Source organism: Echiichthys vipera (genome assembly GCF_963691815.1).
Source record: "Echiichthys vipera genome assembly, chromosome: 5".
NCBI classification, from domain to species: domain Eukaryota; kingdom Metazoa; phylum Chordata; class Actinopteri; order Perciformes; family Trachinidae; genus Echiichthys; species Echiichthys vipera.
The window spans coordinates 21,425,000-21,451,486 of record NC_139830.1 but is presented as its reverse complement, the minus strand read 5'-3'; the positions used below and the strand labels follow the sequence as shown (position 1 = coordinate 21,451,486).

The 26,487-nt window shown below is 41.6% G+C and overlaps 1 protein-coding gene across 1 annotated transcript; it reads right to left on the bottom strand.

Annotated features, from left to right (window-relative positions):
* Window positions 1-10,702: 10,702 nt before the first annotated feature.
* On the bottom strand, window positions 10,703-25,988 carry hnf1ba (HNF1 homeobox Ba; the record flags this gene model as incomplete). The annotated part of the gene is made up of 10 exons (XM_083914425.1): window positions 10,703-10,723; window positions 13,293-13,337; window positions 13,794-13,912; window positions 14,628-14,810; window positions 14,895-15,021; window positions 16,267-16,433; window positions 22,770-23,005; window positions 23,099-23,366; window positions 23,522-23,721; window positions 25,609-25,988. 10 exons carry the CDS (start codon window positions 25,986-25,988, stop codon window positions 10,703-10,705), a joined length of 1,746 nt encoding a protein of 581 aa, XP_083770551.1.
* Between the last annotated feature and the right edge of the window lie 499 nt (window positions 25,989-26,487).

Genomic DNA, 26,487 nt, shown 5'->3' with positions numbered 1-26,487 from the left:
GCGGGTGTGGGAGGAGTTCTGAGAAGTCATGGAGAAGGACTTTCGGGTGGCACCAAGGTGCTTCTGGAAAACCATTCGACATCTCAGGAGGGGGAAACGGGGAACCGTCTAAGCTGTTTACAGTAAGGACGGGACGCTGGTGACCTCAGCCGATGAGGTAGTCAGGCGGTGGAAGGAGCACTTTGAGGAACTCCTTAATCCGACTAACACGCCCTCTTTTGAAGAGGCAGAGCTGGAGGCTGATGGGGAATCATTGTCAATATCCCTGGCGGAAGTCACTGAGGTAGTCAAACAACTCCACAGTGGCAAAGCCCCAGGGCTTGATGAGATTCGTCCAGAAATGCTGAAAGCTTTGGGTTTGGAGGGGATTTCTTGGTTGAGACGTCTCTTCAACATTGCGTGGAAGTCTGGGACAGTGCCAAGGGAGTGGCAGCCCAGGGTGGTGGTTCCTATGTTTAAAAAGGGGGACCAGAGGGTGTGTGCCAATTACAGGGGTATCACACTACTCAGCCTCCCTGGTAAAGTCTACTCCAAGGTGCTGGAAAGGAGGGTTCGTCCTTCAGTCGAACCTCAGATTGAAGAGGAACAATGTGGATTCCGTCCTGGACGTGGAACAATGGACCAGCTCTTCACTCTCGCAAGGATCCTTGAGGGGGCTTGGGAGTATGCCCATCCAGTCTACATGTGTTTTGTGGATCTGGAGAAGGCATATGACTGGGTCCCTCGGGAGATACTGTGGGAGGTGCTGCGGGAGTATGGGGTGAGGGGGTCACTTCTGTGGGCCATCCAATCTCTGTACACCCAAAGTGAGAGCTGTGTCCGGATCCTCTGCAGTAAGTCGGATTTGTTCCCGGTGGGGGTTGGCCTCCGCCAGGGGTGCGCTTTGTCAGTTGTCAGTTCGGTGGGCTGAGGATCTCGTCTCTGCTTTTTGCAGACGATGTGCACCTTCAGCACTCACTGGATCGATTCGCAGCCGAGTGTGAAGCTGCTGGGATGAGGATCAGCGCTTCTAAATCTGAAGCCATGGCTCTCAGCAGGAAACCGGTGGATTGCTTACTCCGGGTAGGGAATGAGTCCTTACCCCAAGTGAAGGAGTTCAAGTACCTCGAGATCATGTTCACGAGTGAGGGGACGATGGAGCGTGAGTTTGGCCGGAGAATTGGAGCAGCGGGGGCGGTGTTGCAGTCGCTCAACCGCACCGTTGTGACGAAAAGAGAGCTAGGCAAAGCTCTCGATCTCCCGGTCAATCTTCGTTCCTACCCTCACCTATGGTCATGAAAGCTGGGTCATGACCGAAAAAACGAGGTTGGTACAAGCGGCCGAAATGGTTTTTTTTCAGGAGGGTGGCTGGAGTCTCCCTTAGAGATAGGGTGAGAAGTTCAGCCATCCGTGAGGAACTCGGAGTAGAGCCGCTGCTCCTTTGTGTTGAAAGGAGCCAGTTGAGGTGGTTCGGGCATCTAGGGAGGTGTTCCAGGCACGTCCAGCTGGGGGGAGGCCTCGGGGAAGACCCAAGACTAGGTGGAGAGATTATATCTCCACACTGGCCTATGAACGCCTCAGGACCCCCCAGTTAGAGCTGGTTAATCTGGCCCGGGAAAGGGAAGTTTGGGGTCCCCTGCTAAAGCTGCTGGCCCCGCGATCCAACCCTGGATAAGCGGATGAAGATGAGAGATGAATGAGAGATGAGAGATTGATATGTGTATTGTTTGCTGTATTTCATGCCACCTGTATCCTATCTACGTCCTGAGGTCTTGTCTAACATTTTACTGGCTGCTGTATTGAGGCCATTGTGCGTCCTGACAAAGTGATTCAGTTGGCAATTTGATTGTTACACCAATGACAAGGTGGAGCTACAAGGAAAAGCCTCTCTGGCATTGTCTGAGTGCGGGTGTTGTTGTGAAAGATTTACAGCTTAATGAGAGCAGCGGATGACAAGACCCGCTGCTATCCATCACCTGGTCTGCCCTCAATCTTTCCTACCTCTGCTCTATTCAACAGCAATGATTCAGAGTCCATATACATGACAGAGGGACTAATGTGGCCATTTAGGCTTCAGAGAGACTCACAGCTAAACGACTAACTGACAAAACTCTTTAAGTTTTACAGATGAAGGTCTTTGGACAGCAAAATACTTTTTTTTCAGTAATGCATGTGAAGAAGCTCAGCCAGTGTCACAGGGCAGCCCTGTAGCTATATTTTTCCCTCTGAATTCTGTGGGTTTACATTTAGGTTTACAAAGGTTTAAACACCTTTACATGTTGGATGTTTTACAGACTAATTCCAGTTCATTTCTAATCACATTTCACTATTTTTAGTCCAACATGAGTAATTTAAGGTGCCTGGCCATACTATTGTGTTCTCATGGTATTCTCTCAAGGTAATTGTTTCTTTTTTTGTCATTGACCTGCAAAGAACTTTTTTCATCTCTGAAAATATATCAAACATCGCAAAGCATCAATGTTAATTAAAACGATGTTCCTGACTGCAGTCAGTCTTTTTCATTCTTGTTGAAAAATACATAATCAATGAATGCACACTTTTTCTTAATTTAAAAGGTTTAATTACTGCACACAAAATGTCTCCTACTTCAAGTACATTCTCAGTGGATGTAGGCTGGAGGCACATCACTCTAACAGTCGTATACGTTGCATATTACTATAAACTATGATTGGTAACTAGCTGTGATGTCAAAAAATGATATTTCTTCATACACATCTTAGATTCAGATTGAACGTTCCCTCTGGAGACAGACTTCTTATCAAACTCTGCACATACATCATACATCATTGTGCACAGTGCAACTTAAACATTAACATTTTGAGTGGAGGGTGACTTTAATCATCATCTGTGTGCTTGGCTCATTATTACTGTTTGTATTAATTTCTGCTGCTCTTTATTGCTTCTATTGAGACTCATTAAAAAGACGATTAGGCCTCGTCAGTCTCCTTTCCCCTCCTCTTCTTGGAGAGAAAATCGTGGGCTCCCTCCCTGCTGAGTGTGTCGGGTTTAGCTGGAGGCCGGCTGATTCAGTCATTCAGTCAGTCAGGTCCCCTCGACGGTTGGATCTAGACTGGCTGTGGGCAGCCCCCCCAGAGAGGAGGGTGAACATTAACCCAGGTCTCATTCTGGGCATCCCACTATCCCCCATAAATCATTAACCTGTCCAGCATCAAGTCTGACAGCATCAGCATGACAACATCAATCTGTCAGGATTCATCCAAACCACTGTTTCAGCTTCGGATGCAAATAGACTGAGTCTGGACTTATTCTGGTGAAAACAGCACTTCTGCCCTGCAGAGACTCATCTGAAACACCTCGTGTGGCCCTAATATTTAGTTGTTATTTATGTATTTGAGGTAAAGTTCCGCATACATGAGTCTCATTTTCGGGTGGTGAAAGAGTGAATTTCCTTTAAATATTAAACAAGCTCATTGAGAGTAAATGTGTCCGGCACCAAGCGCATGCTCTTCAGTAGATGTAGATGAAATATGAGAGGGGTTTGAATCCTCAAGATTTGTTAAATTAATAATCTGTCTGGATAGATAAAACTTTCAAAATCTCTTTAATTATTTTTTTATAAACTGCCTTCATTGAATAACCTCTTATTTTTTTAGTGATTATTATCCAACATGTAGAATATACATTCAAATAATATTATTTGCCGACAAATATACATGCACATCAAACAAATGCTCCAATTGGTTTTCTTTATTTTGGGACTTTTTCTAATGCTGTTTTTATATAAAGTACATGTATGCTTTTTATTAAGAGTTATACAGAGAATAATACCAAAGAAATAACTAATTTCCTCTTTTAAAGTTGTTTATTGCTATTATTTTGCTGTATATGTCTTTATTATACAGTCATTTCCATATAACTTGCTTTATACATGCTAACACTGTTTTTCCAAAAAACTTTGTTTTAAAATGTCTGCAAAGCACTTTGAAAATGTATGATAACTGTGAATGTGCTATATACTGTAAACAAATGACATGGTATTGGCCAAATATTATAAATAAAAATATGAATCAGTTGCTGTAACAAACTCAAGTAATACTCCCTGATGCTCTGTGTGTATTGTACTTTTCTAATCCTCGATGGGCACTGAATAAAACAAGCTCAAAATCATTAAAGTAGAGATTATATATTTGGGTAAACTCAAAATACGTATTGCATCTTTCATAGAAAAGTGAATGCTAATGAGTTGAATTGAGCTGAATGAAATAACTTGAGATCAAAAGCCACCCATCTTTTCTCACGTCCAGCCTAGCTGTCACTGTAGGTGGTGCTGGTGGCGATGTACGGTGAAGGGCACTGATTGTTACTACGGAGGCCTGACTGATCTCCATGACTGTGCAGGAGCACAACAGAGGCCTCCTTGATGAGGGCTTTTGATGGAAGACTCCTGTCAGAGGAGCTCCATACATGTGCATGTATTTCTCCTAGATAGAAAGCTTGGCATTAACTCTGGTCGCAGTGACCAATTAGCCCTGGCAGAGAGTGGCCTCCTGACCCTTGACCCCTGCTGGGTAGTCTTATCCATTAACTCCTTGGGCCCCAGCTGGAGTTGATGTAGTATCCTTTCTTCTGGCACTGCTAAACACACGGCCACATTCACCCTGCAGCTTCCACTTTCTGTCTCTTTGGCCCTATCCTCTGTTCCCCAGGTTTCAGCTAGCTCCTCCTGTTGACCTCTCGAGTCCTGAATCCGTTGGTCCACCTCCATCATCGCCACATTGCTGCAGCAGTTACACTCTCCAACAGAACATCTACCTACACCGTATCTCTGTTAAGTATGCAGGGAGTGATTGCTTTCACTGAGGTTGTTTATCATCAGTTTTATTTATTGGCTCCATCAGTTCGAACTATTTTGCCTCTATATTTCTACTAAACTCATAAAAGAGAAGGTATGTTTTGCCACCTAGCTTGTATAAATAAAGGTTGAATAAATACTATGAACTCACAAAATGAGCTATATTAACTTACAATGCAAAATGGTTGGTGTTTACACAACATACCCGTCCAAAAACTTTTCTAACACTGTGTCTATCAGTCGATGATTACTTTCATGAGTTATAATCAAGCTTTATGGATTAGGCTACTCTTTTATGGTATAATACATTTATATGTATTCATAATTTGCCTTGTGTAAGTTAGTGTACATTTCATAACAAGACAAAGAGACATTAGAGGTCACAATGTACTCTACATGGTAAAGGAAACTATACACCAGCATGACTATTGTTATGTTGTATGCATACAGTTAGACTTGTAAGCTTAACACTGATTCTCCATGAATCTAATATATTTCATCAATAATGTAAGGAATACCAAGCAAGCCCTTGTGATAATAAAGATATATTATTTTCATCCACAAAGGCACATAGTTGTGTGCTGACTGGTGATTCTGATTTAGACATCTTAGATATAGGCCGAATTTTGGTCATAATGGTCACCACCACCATGTATGAAACCTGAACTCTGAATCACCATACAAAAGTATTAAAACTTGCATGCTAATAGCCATAGAACCAGCATTTGTGGCAGTCACACTATCACTCAACGCAGTAGCTGTATTTATTGCATTAAGTTTTACAGTATGAGTCTCATAGCCTTCAAGCTGATTAAGAGGCTTGGACCTGAGTGTAAATGCATTCAGAGTACGTTCAATAATTACTCAATGTTATATAAATAGTGATTATCTAGTTTGAATAAACTACAGCAGTCCAACTTTTCTTGAAGACGTCCTGTTTTGACTGACAGCATTTGCCCAGATGAACTTGGTCTGGCCAAAGTTGAGGCGGCATCAGTCATGACCTTCCCTGTTTTACGCTCCGCTGCCTGGGAGTCAGGCCAGACCTCTTACAAGAGGTGAAGGGAGAGTCAGTCATCCTCTGTTCCCTGGAAGTTTTGTGCTTTGATCTGACAGATGCAGTTATGGAGGAGGTGTAGCGTGTAAAACTAAATGAGTGTCCTGAAAACTGGATGAAGCATCCTGGAAGATGAGCTGCCCTGACACATTTATTTGGTTTTATCATTTTGTGAGCACTAAAGCAACTCCTCACAATTGCGCATGTTAATCAAACATTTTATATACTAAGGGCACTTTTTTTTTGCTTGCTTTCAGTTGTCAACAATATTTCCAAACTTACCACAACTAATTTAATTATAAAACTATAGTAATAGTGTAGTAAGAGTAATTTATCACACTGAAAACATTATTTTCCACAGAAATTGAGTGGTTAGTACAAAATATCACTCGGCAGCTTGTTATTACTTTAACTTCTTGCTGTAATTGCTTTAATATTCAGCGTGTGCAATCTAACTAAAATGGAAGGAGTCTCTGTTTGTCCTTTGATTTTCTTGGAGGGTGCATTGCTGAGGACTCAAGGAAGTAAAGTGTCTAGTGTGATGTCTTAGGATCTACAAGACAACTGTTACACTGCCAAAAGACTTGCCTCTCTGATGCTCTCTACAGTACATTCAAGAACAGATGGAGAAAGAAAGACTGGAGATGTTACATTGCAGCAAACTCAAGCATTTCAAACATTAGGGATTTTCAGTAACTTTCTTGGTACCCAGAAATAGTCTGATGCCAAATAGCTTGCTGTTAGCAAATGGTGCATTGATAATCTGGCATTTCTAATCTAGCATTGCTGGGGGACACAACTATTTCAAGACAGGTGAATTGCTCAGGTCTTAAGTGCAGTGTCGAGTGTGAAGTTGTTTGGGTGAGCGGTTCTCCAGAAAGCTGCAAGCAGCAAAACTGGAGTCCAAACAATCTGCCCATTCCGAACAAGCACATTTTTCACAGACACTGTAGTAGTATATAGAAACGATGGAGTAAAAAAGTTCTGCAAACTGATCATGTGCATGTATAATCAGAACATGAGACGGCTGAGATTAAAAAATAAAAAATAAAACATTGATTGAATTTCATTCAAAGTTAGCTGTAAGGTAAGAATAAAATGAATCAAAAACCATTACAAACTGACATACATTGTTGATCATCCTCAAAGTACATGGGAGATAAAGCCTAAATAATTGCTAAGCTATACATTATTATCACAAGACTAAGTGGTCAGCAAACTGTGATTACAGCCAAACAAGTCTAAGTGCATTTTGTCCAAGAACTGCCAAAGAATGGAGCCCGTATTCAAACCCTAATTCACATCTGAATTAAATGTCGTGTTTCGAGAGCTCAGTGTTGTATTTCAAACTCAAACAGATGCTAATGAACCTTTCTGTATTTCAGTTCTTTTAAAGAGAAGAGTAAAAGAGACATGGTAAGATCTTTAGAGGCTTCCAGGGTCTGAAAATCAAAGGCCTCATTGAAAACCAAATAGAGCGACATCAGTGGATTACAAGGCCTCAAACAGCAGGGCTCCACAGTGAAGGCTGCAGGTCAGCGAGGAGATAGAAAAGCAGAGTTACATCATTCCCAAGTGATATAAATTACTATCCTGGTAGTTTTTTAAGTTTTAAAGTGATTCACAATACAGTTGTGACTGTAAAGCTGAAAGCAGCTGTAGTTCATATGGCCAAAGAGGGGTTAAATCACACTTCATATGACGGCATTACAGGAAGAGTTCTAACTCCAAAACTTTCTCAAGTTGTGCTTTCAAATGTGACTGAATGAATATCAGAAAACCTTTGTTGATAGTTCAGATTATACATTGTTAATGAAAAATGATGGATCTTTTCACATCTCCTAGAGTTTTGAAGAAACCCCTCTCATCCTCCTAAACAGATTAAATATTTACTTATGTTGTAAAACATTATTTGACACTATGTGCAGCCTGAGCCACACAACTAAGATACCTCCTGAACAACTGAGGATAATGTGAAATGTGAAATTAAACTGTTCCTATGTGATACTGTATTCAAACAGAACAATAGATCAACTTAATTTAAATATAACCTTTATATTTACTTTAAACTACTTAAATATAAAGCTGTGTTTCTTATCATTACAGGAACTATAATGATAGCTATATATGTCAGTGGCACTGTGTCAGGACCAGGTAGAGGCTGAAATATATTATGTTAGGTTCAATGAACTTGTGCGTCAAATGTAATGTGCACTTTAGATCTATGAACTTCAAAGAGGCTGTTTGTCTTATCATGCAGCAACACCACATCATCTTTGTAGAGGCTATAAACAGTCTTGCAGAGGTGAAAAGTAGGCTAACGCAAGTACTGCACTGAAGTACTACTTAGTATGTACCTTTGTATGTTACCTTATACTAATATTACACTACATTTACGGGGGAAATATTGCACTTTTCCACTACATGTATTTTACATCCATTAGCTACATGTTTGCATCTATGCATCTATCTGTTAAATCTGTTACAAAATAACCAAAACCATGTATTCATTTTGAAAAAAAAGCTTTTACTTGAAATATCAACATTTTCTCAGAAAGTATAAATAATGATTTAGGATTGATTTAAATTTTTATACAAAAATAATACATAAGGAGGAGAAGAAAAATCACATCCTGTCACACATGTATGAGCGCCCTCTGATCAGATGGCAGTAGATGTGCCTATAACAACAGCCACAAACCAACCACCATCATAAAACAAATGTAATGACCTAATATTGAACAGGAGACTGGATCTGACACACTTATGATATGCAGGGTTGGATAGTCAAAATGGACTTTTTTCCTCAGAAAAACATGGGTAGTTATGATGATTCTTGATGCCAAATTTGGTCTCCATCTCATCCTTTCAAAGTCAATGGAAAGGCGCAATTTGACGTGTTTGTGAATCTGCTCATAAACGCACAGAGACGATGGGAAAATAAGAAAATGGCATGTTCAGTCAGCTGAGTTTAACACAAACACACAGACGAGTCAGTTGTAAGCTAGCTAACGTCTGTGGAGGGTTTTTTTAGATGGCAAAGTCATGACCTGCCCTACTCTGCCTCTTGCTGGCTAGTACTCATAGCGTTTTTGGTTGGGTTGGTTAGGTTTAGGCATGAGGAGTGCGATTGGTTGGGTAAGAATATCAGGGTAAACCAATCAGAAGTAAAGTAGGGCGGGTCATGCGTTCGCCATCCTAGAAAAAAAATTATTGTGTACAGTTTGTACGTAATTTTCTCTGTGTTGTGGATGAAAATAATGGCCTAAGGCACAAATTTGCAGCAAAATAAGTTCACTTCTGTCCAAACACATCTTGATGCTGTCAGCATTGGTTGTGTCCAGATGGCAACCCTAGATTTAATACAACTCGCAAAACCTTTCGCGAGACCTATACTAACCTTAACCATTCAAGGTCAATGTCTAACATCAAACCATCTCCACACAACCATATGCGTGGGCGTCTGTACCCACAGCAGCTGCTCCTCTCCCCAACATTTCTCAGACTGTGTGGATTCTTGTATGATTAGAGCAGCTGCTGTCACAACAATGCCCTCTTCCATGTCTCTCTCCTGCACAAAATACCAAAGTAAGATCACTGTTTTGTCCCTGAATACTTGTCAATATTTTCATTCTAGCCCTGGGGGGTCCTGCCAGCATGATTTATGATGCTGAGTTATTAACAATATTTGTCCTGTTTGGTTTCTCTTCACAGTGAGGCAGGAAGTGGGAGAAGGAGGAGGAGGAGGAGGAGGAGGAGGGTGAGTCCCATTCCTGAAATTCACCTGAACCTGTGTGCAAACAACATGGAGGGGAAAGGCCACATTTAAAGTGTGTGAGTCAGTCTTCCCTCCATAGACATTGCAGGCTGACTCTTATTCTTTGGCATATTTGTCACACATTCATCCATCTGCTTTTGTGTTATTTTTACAGGCAGCTTTATCAACAGCAACTCCAGTATACTGTATATAGCCTATAATTGTTGGTGCCTTCACTGATATAGTGCATATTCATTTCCAGTCTCAAGTGTGTGGAGTTCTGTGTTCCAGTTATACAAAGCGTTGCATACATATATTGACGCATTGCATAGTCCTTTCAAGATTGTCAAAGTCTTTTCAATCACAGTATACACATTGAACAACTCAAAATGATGAATCCCTCTGTATTCATCACCTGCACTAATGCTAGCACAGTTAAACTGAGTGTAAAAGAATAACATGGAAGACTCCTTTAAAGCTCAGTAAGAATGTCAAATGTATGCACAAGATCAATACGGGGTTATTGTGATTGTCGCACAGTTCTGTGTAGGCATCCAGGAACTTGTTGGGAGTCTGTCAGCCTTCACAGAGGCTGATAACCAGCTCTGTTAGTTTCAGCGTGTCTTCGTATTTCCACCTTAAATCACAGTAAAATATAAGTTGTCCCAGAGCCTTCGTTCAAGACCATACCACAACAGTTCGTGAGCGCTTTTTCGGGTGCTTGGTTTTGTTCCTTTGTAATGTCAGAGAAGAGGATGACAGGGGGCATATAAAAAAACTAAATACTGTTTTCAAAGATTGTGTTAAAATCATCCTTGTTGATCATTTGTGTGCGACAGAGGGAAATCCAGTCTCCTCACTTTAAGGTGCAGTGAGTTTTTTTCCCCCTCCACTCTGTCCCCATTTCTCATTTTCACCGCCTGGCTCACCGTCGTCGCCACTCCTCTCGTTTTGTTGACTGACTCATCATCCAGCGCGCTGTTGCCAGTTATTAAGAGTTGTCATGGTTACAGCAGTGAGAGGGTGGAAAAATGTGATCCCGTTGCCGGGCGCCGAGGAAGTCAGGTAAACGCTCTCACCAAGCTTGGAGAGGACACTGAAAGGAGAAGGAGAGAAATGTGAGACAAAGTAGGTCTGCGTTACATAGGACAATAAATACAATCTGTCCAGTAACACAGGTGCATATAATGTGCATCAAGGCTTCCTGAAGGTGATAAATGAAACCTATGTAAATACCAGTGGTGGGAAGTAACTAAATACAGCTTTGAGGTACTAATACTTTCCCTGAGTTTTACTTTATACTTCTACTCCACTGCCTTTTCAGAGAGAAATAGTATACTTTTTACATTTATTTTACAGCAATAGTTACTTGTAACTTTTCAAAGTAAGAGTATAAACACATATAAAACGTTTATTAAATATGATAACTTTTTATAGGTTAAACTACTACTCTGTAGTGAGTGGAACTCAACCTTAATCAACTACTACATTAAAGTGTGGCTTAATTGATTCAATAATAAAACACTGACAGGATCCTTTTGACTTTTGACAAGACATTTACTTGTAATGGGGATTATATAATGTAGTGCTTTTACCTATAAGTGAATGATTTGAATACTGCCTCCACCACTGGTAAATATATCACCTTCATGTGCCACACCTGACCAAATACATTCCTCATCCCTCGTCTCCTGACTCTCAAAAGCCTTGTTTCCATTGAAATGCTCGTTTTTTTTAAATTGTTTGTGGAAGTTATTTCTCGCCTGCCTCTCCAGGGGTGGAGGCAGGTGACCCTGGTGTGACCCTGCGGCCAGCAAACAGCTTCACCTGATAAAGCTGACCCGCAGCTAAGACTTGAGTCATTAGACGCCGGGCTCTGAGCAGAGGTGAGTTTGAAACAGACTTGGGTATAATGGAGGGTTCTCTGTAAACAGTGAGTGTTATAAAGCCTGAGCATGTTGGTGGTGTCATGAGAAAAAGGCTGCCCCGTCCAAATAAAGTCCTGATAAGGTAATACCTGGGAGAGCCTTCTACCTAATTGCTCTCTAAATAAATGGGGTTGTGAAATGTCTCAGGGGGACGATGCCAGTGGTAACCACCAGTGCATTTACTCAAGTAATGTGCTGAAGTACAATTTTGTGGTACTTCTACTTTTAGTATTTTTATTTTCAGAGGGATGTACTTTTCACACATTTCTGACAGATTTAATGAGTATTTATTTGGCATAATAATTACAAAAATAAAAACAGGAGCTTGTAAAATACAATGTATTATAGCTGTAATGATCAGTGGATTAATCCACAGAAATTAAATCAAGAAAAAAGAGCAAATGTGACGGTTCCAGTTTGCTGCTTTTCTTGGAATTGCATTATAATAAATTGAATGGCTTTGGGTTTTGGACTGTTGGCCAGACAAAGTAAGACTTTTGATGATGTCACCTCGGGCATTTTACACTGTTTAAGAAGAACAGTTACTAAATGAACACTTAACTGAGAAGAAATCTGGAGGTTAACAGAAATAAACCTCAATTGCAGCCCTACAATGCATTGTTCAAGATCAAATCGGTTGTTTCCAACTTATTTTGGCTTGAGACTCCTTATTAAAAAGCAGTTCCAATCTTTAGTTTACATTAATCGTCTTTGTTTCATTTATGGCCTATTAAATATCACTCAATCTGTACAATTCCTATAGTATTTGAAATATTAAATTATTTCTTGAGTATGTTACCAATAATAAGGTCTGTATTTTTTATTACTAGTAGTAGAAATATTGAGATCACTATTTTTTTCCTATTAAAAACTAAAATATCAAACTGATTTAGAATTTAGAAATCCATTTATGTAAATATTGAGTATTCTTACATTGATTTCTACACAAGTAAAGGATTAGAGAAATTCACCAGCTTTAATCACAACATATCTTCAGTATTTGTTGCAAAAGTATATCAATAAGCAGCTAACTGTGCCCAGAGAAAGAGCAACACACTGATCAAAATGTGCCTATATTTTGCAGCCTCAGAGAGACTTCTTCTTCTTCCTTCCTCCACTGAGGATACACCGAGCTATCCCCCCATCAACCCATCTGTCTGTCAGTAGCAGCGCGGCGGTACAAGTGCTTGGCTTCAGCGTGGGAAATTGAGCGTGTGAAAGCACCGTGGACAACATTTCAGGCTAGAGCGATCACCGAGAGGAGGGAGAAGTAGGAAAGAGGAAGAGGTGTAATTACCCCCCACCTAGCCCATCTCATCTCCAGCCTCACTGTAGCATGGAAAAAAGTAGCAGCACACAAGGCTTGAGAACTTTGATTAACCGTGGGGGCTCATTTCCTGATCGCGGAGGTAACTCTCACCAGGGAGAGGAAAGTGAAAGGAGGCAGCATTAATCAAGAGGCGTTCAGGCTGAGGGATCAGGTGATTGATTAGATGTCTGTTTAAGAGGAAATAGGAATTCTGAGGAGTAAACCATACATATACTGTATCTGTCTCACCTATTGGTTTGGAGAGACGTAAAAGCATTTGAATATCATCAGCACCCCCCCCCCCCCCCCCCCCCCCCCAAAAAAAAAAAAAAAAAAAACAGCACCAAAAAAACAGGATGCACGGAAGTCGATTTTTGGTGATTTCACTCATTTAAACTGCTTGACTGAACTGATAAAATTGTATTTACCCAGGAGAGACCCCCGAGTTGCACCATCTTGTTTACAGGAGCATCCTAATGTGACAGGAATTAAACCACAAGTCAAAACACAATCATAACACACACTTCTCCTTGTCGTGATGTACTTCCTGCTGTCAGTGTGTGCTCTCCATTGTGATGTTGCTTTCAGGCAAAACAGGGTGAGGGTGATTTCTGAGTGTCAGGAGGCGTGAGTGAGCTAATCAAAAGTGTTAACGTACTTTTCAAAAGAGAGATTAGATGAAAAGATAGTAATACCTGTTGCAAAATGTAAGAAAAAGAACAACAAAAACGATAATATCTCAGATTTAGTGCTGATTCTCATGCAAGTACGGGAGTATTAATTACAAAAATATTGATTCTCATGCAAATACCCCCGTACTGATTAGTTTTACTTTGACTTTTTCAATCTAAAACCTACAGTGGCAGGCAGACAGAGGTGAGAACATGCATCTAAATGTGATGTGATATGATGTGACTGCATGTACTGACCGTCTTGCTTGAGGACATCGAGCTGAGGGTGCTGATGCTGTTGGCGTCTGTGACCACCATGGCCGAGGGGAAACGTGACGGGTGGGAATATTGCGGGGGCTCTTGCTTGTGAGGGTACACTGCAAAGGGAAGTCAGACAGATAGACAGTTAGATTTCCACATGTGTACATGAATATTTTAAAAACAGCATATATCGTATGAAACAAAAAATGTTTATGTTGAGCAACATGGGCAATTCGCTTAATTCTCGAAGATATTACTCACATGATAATATCAGATCTAAAATCGAGTATTTGAGAGTGAACCTTTCACTCTCTGCTTTAAGCATTGAAAGACTCTTTGTGTTTCAGAGGTGATCTTTCAAGCTCAACTCTCCAGATATTGTAGTGTTCCTTTCACTGTGGTGGGATTAAGGGTATCTGACAATCCCTGAGAATACTGATAACTGAATAGAGAATATGTCACACAGCGAAACCAAAATTGTGGGCTGTGATGAGGGTCGGGGTGGTGGACGGGTCCTAAAACATAGGACTTTCACCCAGGGGACTGGCGTTCAATGCTAACCAAGTAGTTTTGTTCCCTAAGCGATCACGCACTGTACCAGTTGCCATTTCATAGCGTTAAATAGAACGTCATATTTCGTGAGTTATAATACGAACCTGTTGACGAGAATACATTGAACCTTAATAACCAAAACTATAAAACAGGACTGCAATGATGGAGGTTCAGTTTGTGCAAAAAATTGATGTGACTCCGAACCAAAAAGGTTAGGAACAAAATACATCCGGGGCTTGTATACAATGAAGAACAAGAAGAGAACTGAGTGTTACTGACTGTGCGAGTGTGTGACAGTAGCCATGAACGGCTGCTGGCTCATGTGGCTGGGAGACTGCTGCATCAGGCTCTGTTGGTGGGGGCTGTGAAGCTGCTGGGAAAACTGCACCGGCTGCAACGCCGCAAGGCTGCCCGCCACGCTGTTGATCACTGGCACCGATTGAGATTGCGACGTGTTTAAACCTAGGGAGACACAGCGAAACGTCAGTCAAACCGTACCACGATGAAATAAATTCAACTAATTTTCTGGAGGGACGGATGACTCACTCTGTGCTATGGCCATGACTCCAGATAGAGGCATGATGAGGTTCTGTGTCTGCTGATGGCTGTGATGGGAACTGTGGATGTTGGTCAGTGTGCTGACTGGAGGAAGTCCTCCACCTGAACCGGAAATCTGGGGGAAAGATAAAGGAAATCAATAAAATGACAGTACTACTCACTCACTCAAAGTTCTGAGAGCTTTTTGAGCGTCTGCTATGTAAATTCACATTAATGTATTTTCAAAGTGAAACAGATGTTGGCTGCTAAACAAACGACAGACATAAATGTTGACTTAGTTCAGATTCTTTTGTATAACACTGCACTTGTGTAACTCCACTCACACACAGCACATGGCAAATACTGATAAGAAACAAAAGGTGAAGAAGAAGAAAAAATCAGACTTAAAATGTCAGCTGGAAGACTGTGAATGAGTTTGTATAGCACATTGACCGTGTTCGTACCTGCGTGTTGGCTCATACGAGTGCCTACGTGCATATTCAAAAACAAACATCTATGCACTTACAGTAATGGCTATCTGGACCTGGGTCCTCCCTCTCAGTGGGGCTGTGACTTTTTGACTACTGCCAGCTGCCCACAGAGGACAGACCGGCCAAACACACACATCTGCAGATAAGAAACTGTCAGTTCGGACCTGCTGCACACTACACCGCCTGCCCTCGCTGTGGTAATTTCACATAATGCCTCTCTGAAAGGCAGAAGTATTTTGATCTGACAGGGAAGTTAGTGAACAGTTTAATATTTCAGTTACATGACTTTATACTTTATGTGACCCTGAACCATGTAAGTTGTTTAGATTGTTTGATTTTGTGTTGTGTGGAAATTTAATTTTTAATTTTAGCCCAAAGAAAATAATTTCATTTTGACTGTAAATCACAAATCATTATGTCAAAAGTATTGTTGCACCACTTCTCAAACGCTATGGGTCCATACACAGGTTTCCTTGTCACTGATCAAATATTGGACTAGGGCAGAAGGGAGAAACTCTGAAGTAGATAAAAAAAACATCAGGTATAATCAAATGTTGGCGTCATTTCTCTGGCAGAACAAGCAGCGCTCCACCTGTGGCTCCTCTTTGCGAGTCATTTAATCAATAAGAACAGAATGTTTCTTTGTCAGGTTTATTGGCTGAGCGATGAACATGCCTGGTGCACTTTGGTGAAGGCTGTGTGCTAGTCCAGCCATGGCCTGCCACCCCGGCTCCACCTTCCAAACAGAGCAGCACAATGTGCTAATTGTTAGATCTCGCCCGTGGGTCCATGGGAGAGGAGGTTTAGGAACCTGCTTTGTGCGTTTATGCTAAACGCAGGCCAGGTCTTATCTAATCTGAGGCCATGAGGGCCCAGGTGTGTTCACTCACCATCTTGGCATCAGGTGACAGCAGACTGTGGCTGTGGCTGTGGCTGTGGTCCAATCCTCCTGGAGACACCTGCTGGAGCACCGACTGGCTGGTCGCCATCCCGTTGCTACTATGGTGACTGATGGTTGTGGAAGAGGTGACCTCACCAGGGCCTTGGCTGTAACGCACTAAGAGAGAGAGAGAGAGAGAGAGAGAGAGAGAGAGAGAGAGAGAGAGAGTTAGTTTCACTTGTTGTGTCCTACAACTATAACAGTTATGTAGGGCAGAGCGATAGTAGCCACAGCCTCATATTGTTCTGAGAAACGCTGCTGTCACTCCAATCAACTTGCTCTTTGACACAGACAGGGGAGGACAGAGCAAACAAACACAGTGACCCTACAGTGCTGCTATCTGCGTAGCTCAGCCAAGGCCATTCGCTTCGTTCACTCACGCACAGCAGCAGAACTCCCATCAGACTCTCTGATCAGCACACAAATGCTACTGATGATGTTTGTAATTCCTACATCAGTGTGTTTCAACAGTAAAATCATCTAAATGTACTTAAAGTAGAAATAAAAGCAGTCATTCTGCTGATAAATGGCCCCTGTGAGTGTTATTTCATTAAATATTACATTGTCAGATTGGTGATACGGATGCATTGGTGTGTTAGGAGAATTTTATAGTTGTAACTATTTTTTGTTGTTTGACCCATTGATTCCCAACCTAGGGGTCAGACTCCCTCCAAAGGGTCACAAGATAAATGTGAGGGGGAGATGACTATTGCGGTAGGACAGAAGAAAAAAAAAGTTCCGTTACATAAACTGCTTTAATCTTTGAATGTATCTCTTTTGGCCTAGATAAAACAATTTGAGAAATGCATTTTGTAAGCTTATCATGTGTTTTTTTTAATGTAAAAAGAGTAATCTTGAAAGTGACTAGAAATGATTAGAAACTAACACACTCAAAAGTATAATGTCGCACGTATAAAAAAAGGCCTTAAAATTCCAAAAAAAGAGCAGGGCTTGATTCAATGTAATTGTACTATTGTCACATATTAACAGTGAAGCTGCAATGAAAATGAAACTCTTCTTTTAGTGCCATCGCGTAATCCCGTGTCTAGACTTCTTGTTGTCTCTCACCGGAGGCCCAAAGGAATGCTTCACCCTACCACAACCGACAATCAAATGCCTGTTTGCTGATGCGGGCCCCCTCTGATACTAACAGAGTAAACATTACACAATTACAAGCAATGTCAAACACATTCTTATCCTGTGGTCTCAGCCTCACACAGACACAGAGAGCGTCCCTCCCTTAGTGACAGTGTAGAGACAGACTCTGTTTGCACTAAGATCTCCCATCTTCCCCCAGCTCTCCGTCCCTGACCCAGGTGTGACAGCCCAAACGTCCTGTCGAAGTCCGCCAGAGATGACAGGAGGCATTGATATACAGCCATTTTGAGATAAAAGGGAGGGAGAGGCGCTGACACTAAATGTGACCAATGAGGAGGACATTGATTTCTTGTCGCTGCTGGAAATGGGAACAGGATATGTTTGCCGATCTGAGAGTTGACTTTAGGTGTCAGAGAGAACAAATAGGCATCGTTATCCTGAAATCCTGCAAATTCATCTTTTTTTGAGTTGTTAAATGACAACTTGTTGATGTAGTATAAAAGCGCTAAAATGTAGGGTGGAGGGTCAGAATGACCTTTTCTCTAATGTTAACCAAACCATTTGCTGCCTAATCTTAACCGTCACCGTTTCACAACATTAAATACAACATCATATTTTGTAAGCTACACACAGATTGCTGTGCATAACTTATTAACTTAATATCATACCAACCTGTAAATGGGAATGAGAATTTTCAGGTTCATACTTGTTTTTTGATCTCTACTAGAACAAGTTAAAATGCTTTAATGTTGAAAAACACATTATTATCCCATACTATGTCTGAATAGTCTTGTATTCACCCTCTGTCTGAAACGCTCTGTTTTAGTGTCTGTCTCTTTAAGCCCCCATCCTGGAAAAGCCCACTCTGCTCTGATTGGTCAGTGTTTCCAGTTCTGCTTCTACACCAAGCATCTCCAATCCTGCTCCTGGAGGGCCGCTGCCCTGCATGTTTTTGGTTTCTCCCTGCTGAAACATACCTGAGTCTCATGCTCTGTGTCATTATCAAGCAGCTGAAGCAGGAAGAAACCTAAAACATCCAGAAGCAGATTGGAGATGCCTGGTCTACACTATCATTGTAGCCGGGGGACGACTGTAACGGCACCATAACCGTTTCTGAATACGGGCTGTGTGCATTTCTATGCTTAATTAAAAAAAAAAAGACAGCCCCCTGCCTTTTTGCAAAGCTAGGCTAACTGTCTTTAGGCTTCTTTACATTTAACAGACAAATATGAGAGTGATATCAATCTTCTACTCTATGCACGAAAGCAAACAAGTATATTTTCCACAATTATTCCTTTAACTACACCCACTTTAAATAGTGATACCAAGATGTCTGAAGCCACAGCACCATATTTCATCCTCTAAAGTACCTGTCCTCCATTTTGTTCAGCCCACAGACTTCATATTGTCTTCTGCAACATAGTAGCTACACCACAACACTCCACCGTGCCTTGTAAACACTCCCGCAGAACAATAAAGCACTCTATTGGACTCATGACCCCCATTGCCACACAATAGAGGAAGACTCATAAAAAGGCAGTTATCTCGGTGCTGAGGGACCTCTTTAAGTGTCAGGGGGAGAAAAGGATGCTATTCGGGCCAGTTTTGTTTCTTTGGGTACGTCAGTAATTTTAGCTGCAGGGGAGTATGGAGGGCTTCCACGATTTCAACGGAGAGACTCAGGGTTTCTAGAAAGCAGGTTTTCTACAGAGACGCTTAAAGTCACTAAGATACTTTTATTTGGAGATTGTTGAAAACTAAAGATTTGCTCTGGCAAGAAGTGGAAATCCATGAAAAACTGAGGCATCCTTTATAAGAGCAGGGGGGAGGACGAGAACTTCAGAGGGGGAGTGGTAGCAAGGATCTTCCTCAGGTTTAAATGGCTCTAGCTCCCTGTGTGACCCATGTAATATCAAAGCCTGCCTCCTCAACCCCAGGCAGTGGTCATTGTAGTGCCACCGCATATGACAGACCTCCTGGGTCTCTGCAGGACGTATCCAGTCTCTTTTTGTGGCTCTCTGGGAATCACAGAGCAGTGGAAAGTGCAGAGCTAGGCCATCCTTTTCTCTGTGTGTGTGTGTGTGTGTGTGTGTGTGTGTGTGTGTGTGTGTGTGTGTGTGTGTGTGTGTGTGTGTGTGTGTGTGTGTGTGTGTGTGTGTGTGTGTGTGTGTGTGTGTGTGTGTGTGTGTGTGTGTCTTGTTTAAAACTAGCCTGAGGTGAAATAAAGCAACACAACCCACGGATAACCCTCCTACTACTGTGTCTGATCAGGAACTTCTGACTCTGCTTGTTTTATAATGTGCAGAACCACGCAGCTCCGCTTACATGGCAATGATTCAATTTTACGGTGACTTCATCTGCTAAATTACCAGTGGTGGAAGAAAAAGAAAAAGAAAAGAAAAACTCCTACATAAGTTAAAGTACAGAAGTATTAGTAAAATGTACTTAAAAATATCCAAAGTAGAATAATTTCCTAAGCAGAAAAACAGAGTATAATTATGTATTATATAATGAGATTGATGTACCGATGTGTAAGCAGCATCTTACTGTTGTAACTAGTTTTAACTACTTTATATACAGTTTAATGCTGTGGTTCTCAATGTAGGGGTCGGCCCCTTCCAAAGCATCAAAAGATAAATCTGAGGGGTTGTGAGATGATTAATGAGGCAGGAAAGAAGAACAAATAAAGTAACTGTATTAAAAGTGTTAATTAATTTTCTATAATATGGGGTTTATGTGAAATATTGGAGAGTTTTATCTCTTTGGACCTCAATTGTAAAGAAGTTTAGATGAACAACTAACAAGTCATAGACATCTGAAAATTGACACGGGGTCCCAAACCAGACATCGACTTTTATAAAGCGAAATGGCTTTGAAGCAGTTGTTTAATTCCTAACAGCGCATTGTATTTTGTAAGATAATCAAACGTCTTTGTTGTCAAATAAAAATAAATAAATTCAAGGATTAGTTCACATTTGGAAATACTCAAGAAAGCATTTTTTTTGGATTATTTTTGTATTAGAAAACATTTTAGGGTCAACATATTTATGACATCAGCTAACTTGTTAGTGGAGCTTGATCTCAAGAAACATACACCGGCATATGAATTCTGAATCGGGCAAGATTTTTGATATCAAAATCTCAATCTCTGAGCCATTGGCTATCGTCAAACAACAATCAAGATTGTCATCAGATTTTTTTACGTTTCTATCTACATTTGTATGCAGATGTCTGTTTACAGAGTCTCTCAAGTCCAACTCCATTCTCACATCTTAAGTTGCTAATAAGCGCACGTAAGAGGAAGCCTCGACCCGGATATCCGTTATCTGTTACCCGTAATTGTCGTTAGACCGACAGCCCCTGGGCTCCAAGTTTGGGCAGAGATTAATACTATTCAAAGAAAACTACTACTACTTGATATTTGAGCTCAGTAAACATTATTAGCGGATGAACAGTGGGTAAATATTGCATAGGAAAACAAAGGTACGCGCATACATACGACAAACTATGTAATCTGCCTGAGATCGGTTTCATTTCTGAAAGTATAAAAGGTCACCACCAAAACTGCACGTCACACTATTTGATTGTCTATCCAGTTGTGACCGACTGATCAACGAACTGAAACCGAATCAATAAAAACTCCCAAAGTAAGAGGAGTTTCTTTGATCTGACCCACCAGTGACCTCTCTTGTATGACTGAAGTTGTGGCGGCGGTTGAAGGAGGGGGGTGACTAGCTTTCTCTGCAGGCGAAAAAGGGGTCATCAGTCCTGTCTGGCCAGAAAAGAGCCAATACCCCAGTGGACAGCTCCTGCTGATCCAAGTCTGCACCCAGCCTCAGCAACTATACCCATGCCCATAAAGATGAGGGGGGAGGCTTTAAAATCAGTCCTCCTCAAGGCCCAGCAGAGATAAATGAACCTAGGTTACAGTCACTGCAGTCTTCTAATACACCACAGACAATAGGACGTCCTGCTGAGGGAGAGTATAGAGAGGAGAAGTCAGAGGAGCCCCTTATCAAAGGCCTGGGAGATGTAGTAGCAAAGGATTTTAATTGTCCATTAAGCATGCATAATACAGGCCGTGCCCTAGCAACGCAATGAAACACCCCACTGGGATATTATTGTCAGGCCAGGGGCTGACACTGAAAAACAGCTGATGCTGTCGGCAGGATGCCAGCAGGACACCTTGTAAGCAGCCAGCTGAGGATTTTTTTTGGGGGGAGTGTTTTCCACCATGCACCGACCCTTCCCTTCTGCATCCTTATCACTGACCCCTCAGGCTTGGCAACCTGAGGTCAATGCCTGGTCAGGTGTTCTGAGCAACAACAAAAAAAACCTCAAGCAAACAGACAATCACCAAAGGTAAAAGAGCAGGCCAAGGCAAACAGTTTGTTTTCCCTTCAAAGCTCGCCTCGTGTTCGAACACGGGAGGACAACAATGGGCTCGGAGTGAGACTCTCAAATCACAGTTTTATGGAGGGTGAGTGATGGCATGGGGTATAATGCTCTGTGAGGCCTATCAGCTTTGTTTTTTATGTCGTATACACCAGGTAGACTCAGTCAATACTAATTACTCCAAATGCAAACATCAGGTCAGGGTGAAATGGTCAGAGCACTAATGCACAGCATTTCCTTGTTACGAAGACTCTCTGAGCAGAGTCATTAGCAACCTGCATGGGAGGAGGAAATGCGGAAATGACGGCGTTATGTCGAGGTAATCTGGATGTTTCTGTCCCCCCTCCCTGCCCCAGGCCTGACCCTGGCCTGTCACAGGATTGCTGCCCTTTGTGTCATGCTTCTCCATGCTGACTTTGGAGTGGAGATTGCAGGTACAATGTGGATTGTTCTCAGTGTGTTTTCAAAGATCAGAATAACAATGGCATTTGCTCAGCTCACTCACTCATGCTCATTGATCACTTGTCCCCTCTTTCTCTGCTTCTCTGATCACATCAGCTGTGCTTTTAACCTTTTCTTAAAGCATTTTCACACACAAGAAAACTAAATCATGCACTCGTTTGCACTAGTATCTCAAATGTAGCCGTAAACGTTGTCAGTTTTCTCCAAGAACTCATGTTAGCATATGTTTTCATGCATACTCCCCCTAGTCATGTGGAATTTAAAGGGGACCTCCATCGATTTTACACATGAAAGTCTGTTTACAGGTCTTGGAATGTATTGGAGTTAACATAAGCATCAGGTTTGGACAATGACGAAGAATCTTTGGTTGTGCTGTATCAACTTTCCGACTTTTCTTTTGAAACTGGCTGCTAATGTCATAGTGCAACGCTAATAAATCTGTCATCATGACACATGCTGTCTGCTCTCTGTGATGCTGAACTGCATGCAAAGAAACGCCACCTGGCATCTTACTGGGAGGTGAGACGCTCTGGGGATGATGCGGCGAGCTGTGTGACAGCAGAGAGCTCATGCCGTGGGGTGGTACACTGATGGAATCCATGGCCAACTTCTGCCTGAAGGCTTCCTCTTTACGTCGGTTGGCAAACCAGTTATAGACTCGCACCTCTGTGACCAGGTTAGAGCCGAGGCCCTGAGCTTTGGAGGGGGAGACGCCTCTCTGAAGACACTCGGCTCTGCAGGAAACAAATCAGCAAGGTGAAAAATTTGTGGTTTCTGTTGTTTAGGTAACATTTAAGAAGGTAGAGAAAGAAGTCATGTGCATCTACCTGTTGCATTCTTCTACCAATGCTTCCCTCTCCTCCTTGCTGGGGTTTTTCTGCCGTTCATAGGCCTGGTACAGGATTTGCTGTGACGCAGGCCCCCATTTGAAACGGTTACGTCTCATTTTCTTGCAGGAGGGTTCGCTGCCGACCTCTTCACCAGGCTGACCCATGCCCTGACCAGACGGGTTGAACTCTGGGAAAAAAAACACTGGGTCCTGATTGGCTTTGTCTGTCATGTTACTGCCAGAGCCTTGCACTGCCTGGTTGAACTCTGCAAAACAAAACAGGAGGAGGTATTCAGTAATACTGATTCAATCAACACAACAGGTTGATATCCCTACAGGTCTGAAAGCCAAATAAAGCGCAGCGCTGCCAACAACATAACAGGTCGAGGCCAAGCTGTGAGAAACTCAAATATTAACTTACGTCTGAGAATTTCCCGCTGTTTCCTGACATACCAGGTGTAGAGGGCCGCTCGCTTCTGTGTTTTCATGGGCGTGCCTTTGTTGAGATGCTGGGAGAGGTGAGACTGGTTCAGCCCCGTGACGTCCACCACCTCCCGTTGGGGGATGTTGTGCTGCTGCATGTAACCTTTGATCATGCGGGCCGCACGCCATGGATCCTCTCTGGGTTCAGATAAAACACAGGAGCAGAAAACACTCATTTCACTGCTGTACTGTGTAGCTTTCAAAATATTAAAGACCACTTTTAATTACATTTTATAGCTGAAAATATTTTATTTTAGTCTGCTAAAAAATGAATGTAAATATGACAAATATAAGGGAGGAGTTTTGTAGTTTTGTTGGTAATAAAAGTTTTTTTTACTTTAACAAAATCTACAAACTCTGGTCAAACACACATGAACTTGTTCATTTCCTTTGGTTTCACTGTTTTGCAAGGCCTCAAGTGTAAAGGGTAACAAGTCCCCTCACTGACGAGCCTTTTATCATTGTACCCTGTTCAATAGGCTGTAAATATTTTCAAAGGTTAGTTCAAGTGGATTCAGGCAGGTTGAGAAACTTGGACTTAGTATGTGTCACCTAAACGCGTGATTTCCACCTGAAAACAGTTGGATTAGGTTTGTGTAAATTTAAAGCAAGCATTGACAATACAAATGTAATTGAAAAATACCCCAAAATACCACAAAAGCCTTCAGAAAGGCTGACAAAACGTGCATATCTCTACTTTTTTTTTATTTACACTGAGATCAGATATTCTTGAATTGGTAATCAAAGTCTAATTTGAGGTCAGGATTACTGGTCATACTTGTACTTAAAATAGGAGGGTTTTTTGTTATTAATCTCAAATAAAGGCGAAATGCAGTTTAAAAAATAGATACATCGTTTTGTTTCATTTAGATAAAAAATACATTTACTTGTATCCATGTGAATTTTTACTCCAGATTTAACTTCAGCATTAAAAACATGTTCTTACCTGTAGAATTAGCCCTTAGCATTATCCACACGTCAAATGTCTGCAGGAATATGAACGTGTAATAAAAAGTAGCCGGTGGTAAAGCGGAGCCTTACAGTCGGAGATTAGCAGGCCCAGACATACTGACATTGGTCATTTCTACACACGTCTGTTTGTTTTGGAGAATGTGGAGGCCTACATAAGTCTGCGGGTTAAGTGGGAGATGTTAGTTTATAACTTTTGACAATGAATAACCAGATCTCCATTCACTCTAATCACACGCCACTGTGTATCTTTCAGTTGATGATTTATAGAATAAAATTAATAATAACTTAACTACACGTGGGTTAGTTTTGATATTCTTCCGGTCCAAGATAGAGCCTCAAATATTAGTTTTACAGTGAATCAAGTGGTCGGACATGATGCGTTTACTGACACATGAGTACATGGAAAAAAATAAAACTGTTTCATTTTAAGAACATAGCCCAAATGTGACTATTATTATTATTATTATTATTATTATCATTATAATAATAATAATAATTATTATTATTATTATTATTATTATTATTATGTGGTTATAGTAATAATTTTTATAATTACTGTATTGTCATATTTACAAAACGTGTTAATAATCATATTTAGCCTCATCATTTTTTTAAATCCTAAATTCTCAGTTGTTTAGATTCACTTTCTCTTCATGTCGCCCCCTTAGTGCGTCTGTATCGTTGAGAGGTGGAGTATATAGTTAATAATAAATCTCAGTTCAGCTGATACTTTACAAAGGTAAAGAAATAATAATCCATTTGGATAATTAGTAACCAGAATTTGCAGCGGGTTATTTTAAAATTGTAAACAAAGAAGAGAAATGTCTATTGGTAAAAGTTGATTTATTGAAATGTTTACTTCAGTGTCTGACCTTTAAAACAAACAAATATAAGAGCATTTGAAGTGCGCTACAATAAACAAAACAACCCTGTATTAACGCTTATTTTCACTCTCTAATTTCACCCTTCAAACCGAAATTGTACTTCATTGTATTTGTTTTTAAACTTTCTATTTCCTTTTTTTGATAGTCTGAAAAAGTAGAAAAAACTTACGCCAACATGCGATCCACCTCCGCCCTCTGTTCGGCGGCCTCCTCCGTGTTGAGCGACTGGAGCTCCTTCAGGATCGGCGGTGTGTCGTAGTCGTCCCCGTCCTCGGAGCCCTCGTCCCCGGACAGCTTGCCCTTGCTGTGGCCGTTGGTGAGCGTGTGGAAGACGGGCTTCGAATCGACGTCCGCCCCGTTCATCTTGCCGCTCTGAGGAGGCGCGGGGGACATTGGCAGGCTCTCCAGTTTTACTCCAAAGCCCGGCGGGCTGGGGTCCATATCATCCAGGGCCTGGATCAGAACATCTCTGGTAACTCCCGAGTCCAACAGGGCGCTGAGGAGCTCCTGCTGCAGGGATGTCAGCTTGGATACCATTTTAGAGAACATTAAAGACACAACATAGGCCTGCTATGTGCGCACTGCAGCAGAGGGGAAAAGGAAGGATATGGAGGGATTTAATAAAGTTTGTTTTTTAAAGTTCCTTTCTTCCTCTCTACTCCAGTTTTGTGGGGAGTTTGCGGCGGCTGACACCTGCTCCGTGAAGCTGCTTCACTTCCCTGTTGAAGGGGAGGATGGAGTTACTTTGTCATGATGCTTTCTGAGTGCAGGAGGATATAAAACGTGGTAATGAGTGGGCCGGCTGATGGGAGCCTTATGTAAATCCACTGAATAAGGCCCGCTTTGGGCCGAGGCAGACATGTGTTTACACTGCTGCACTGCTGCTTTTATTGGCTCCCCTTATCAGCAAAACTTTCATGGACTTTGGACCCTGTTGTATATGCCATAAAGACTTTTAAGGCGAGTTGCGCATATTCACACCGATGGATCTTTTATACTAGTTTTATTATAAGGCCTTGAAGAAGTTCTGCAAGTGGAATTGTTGGCA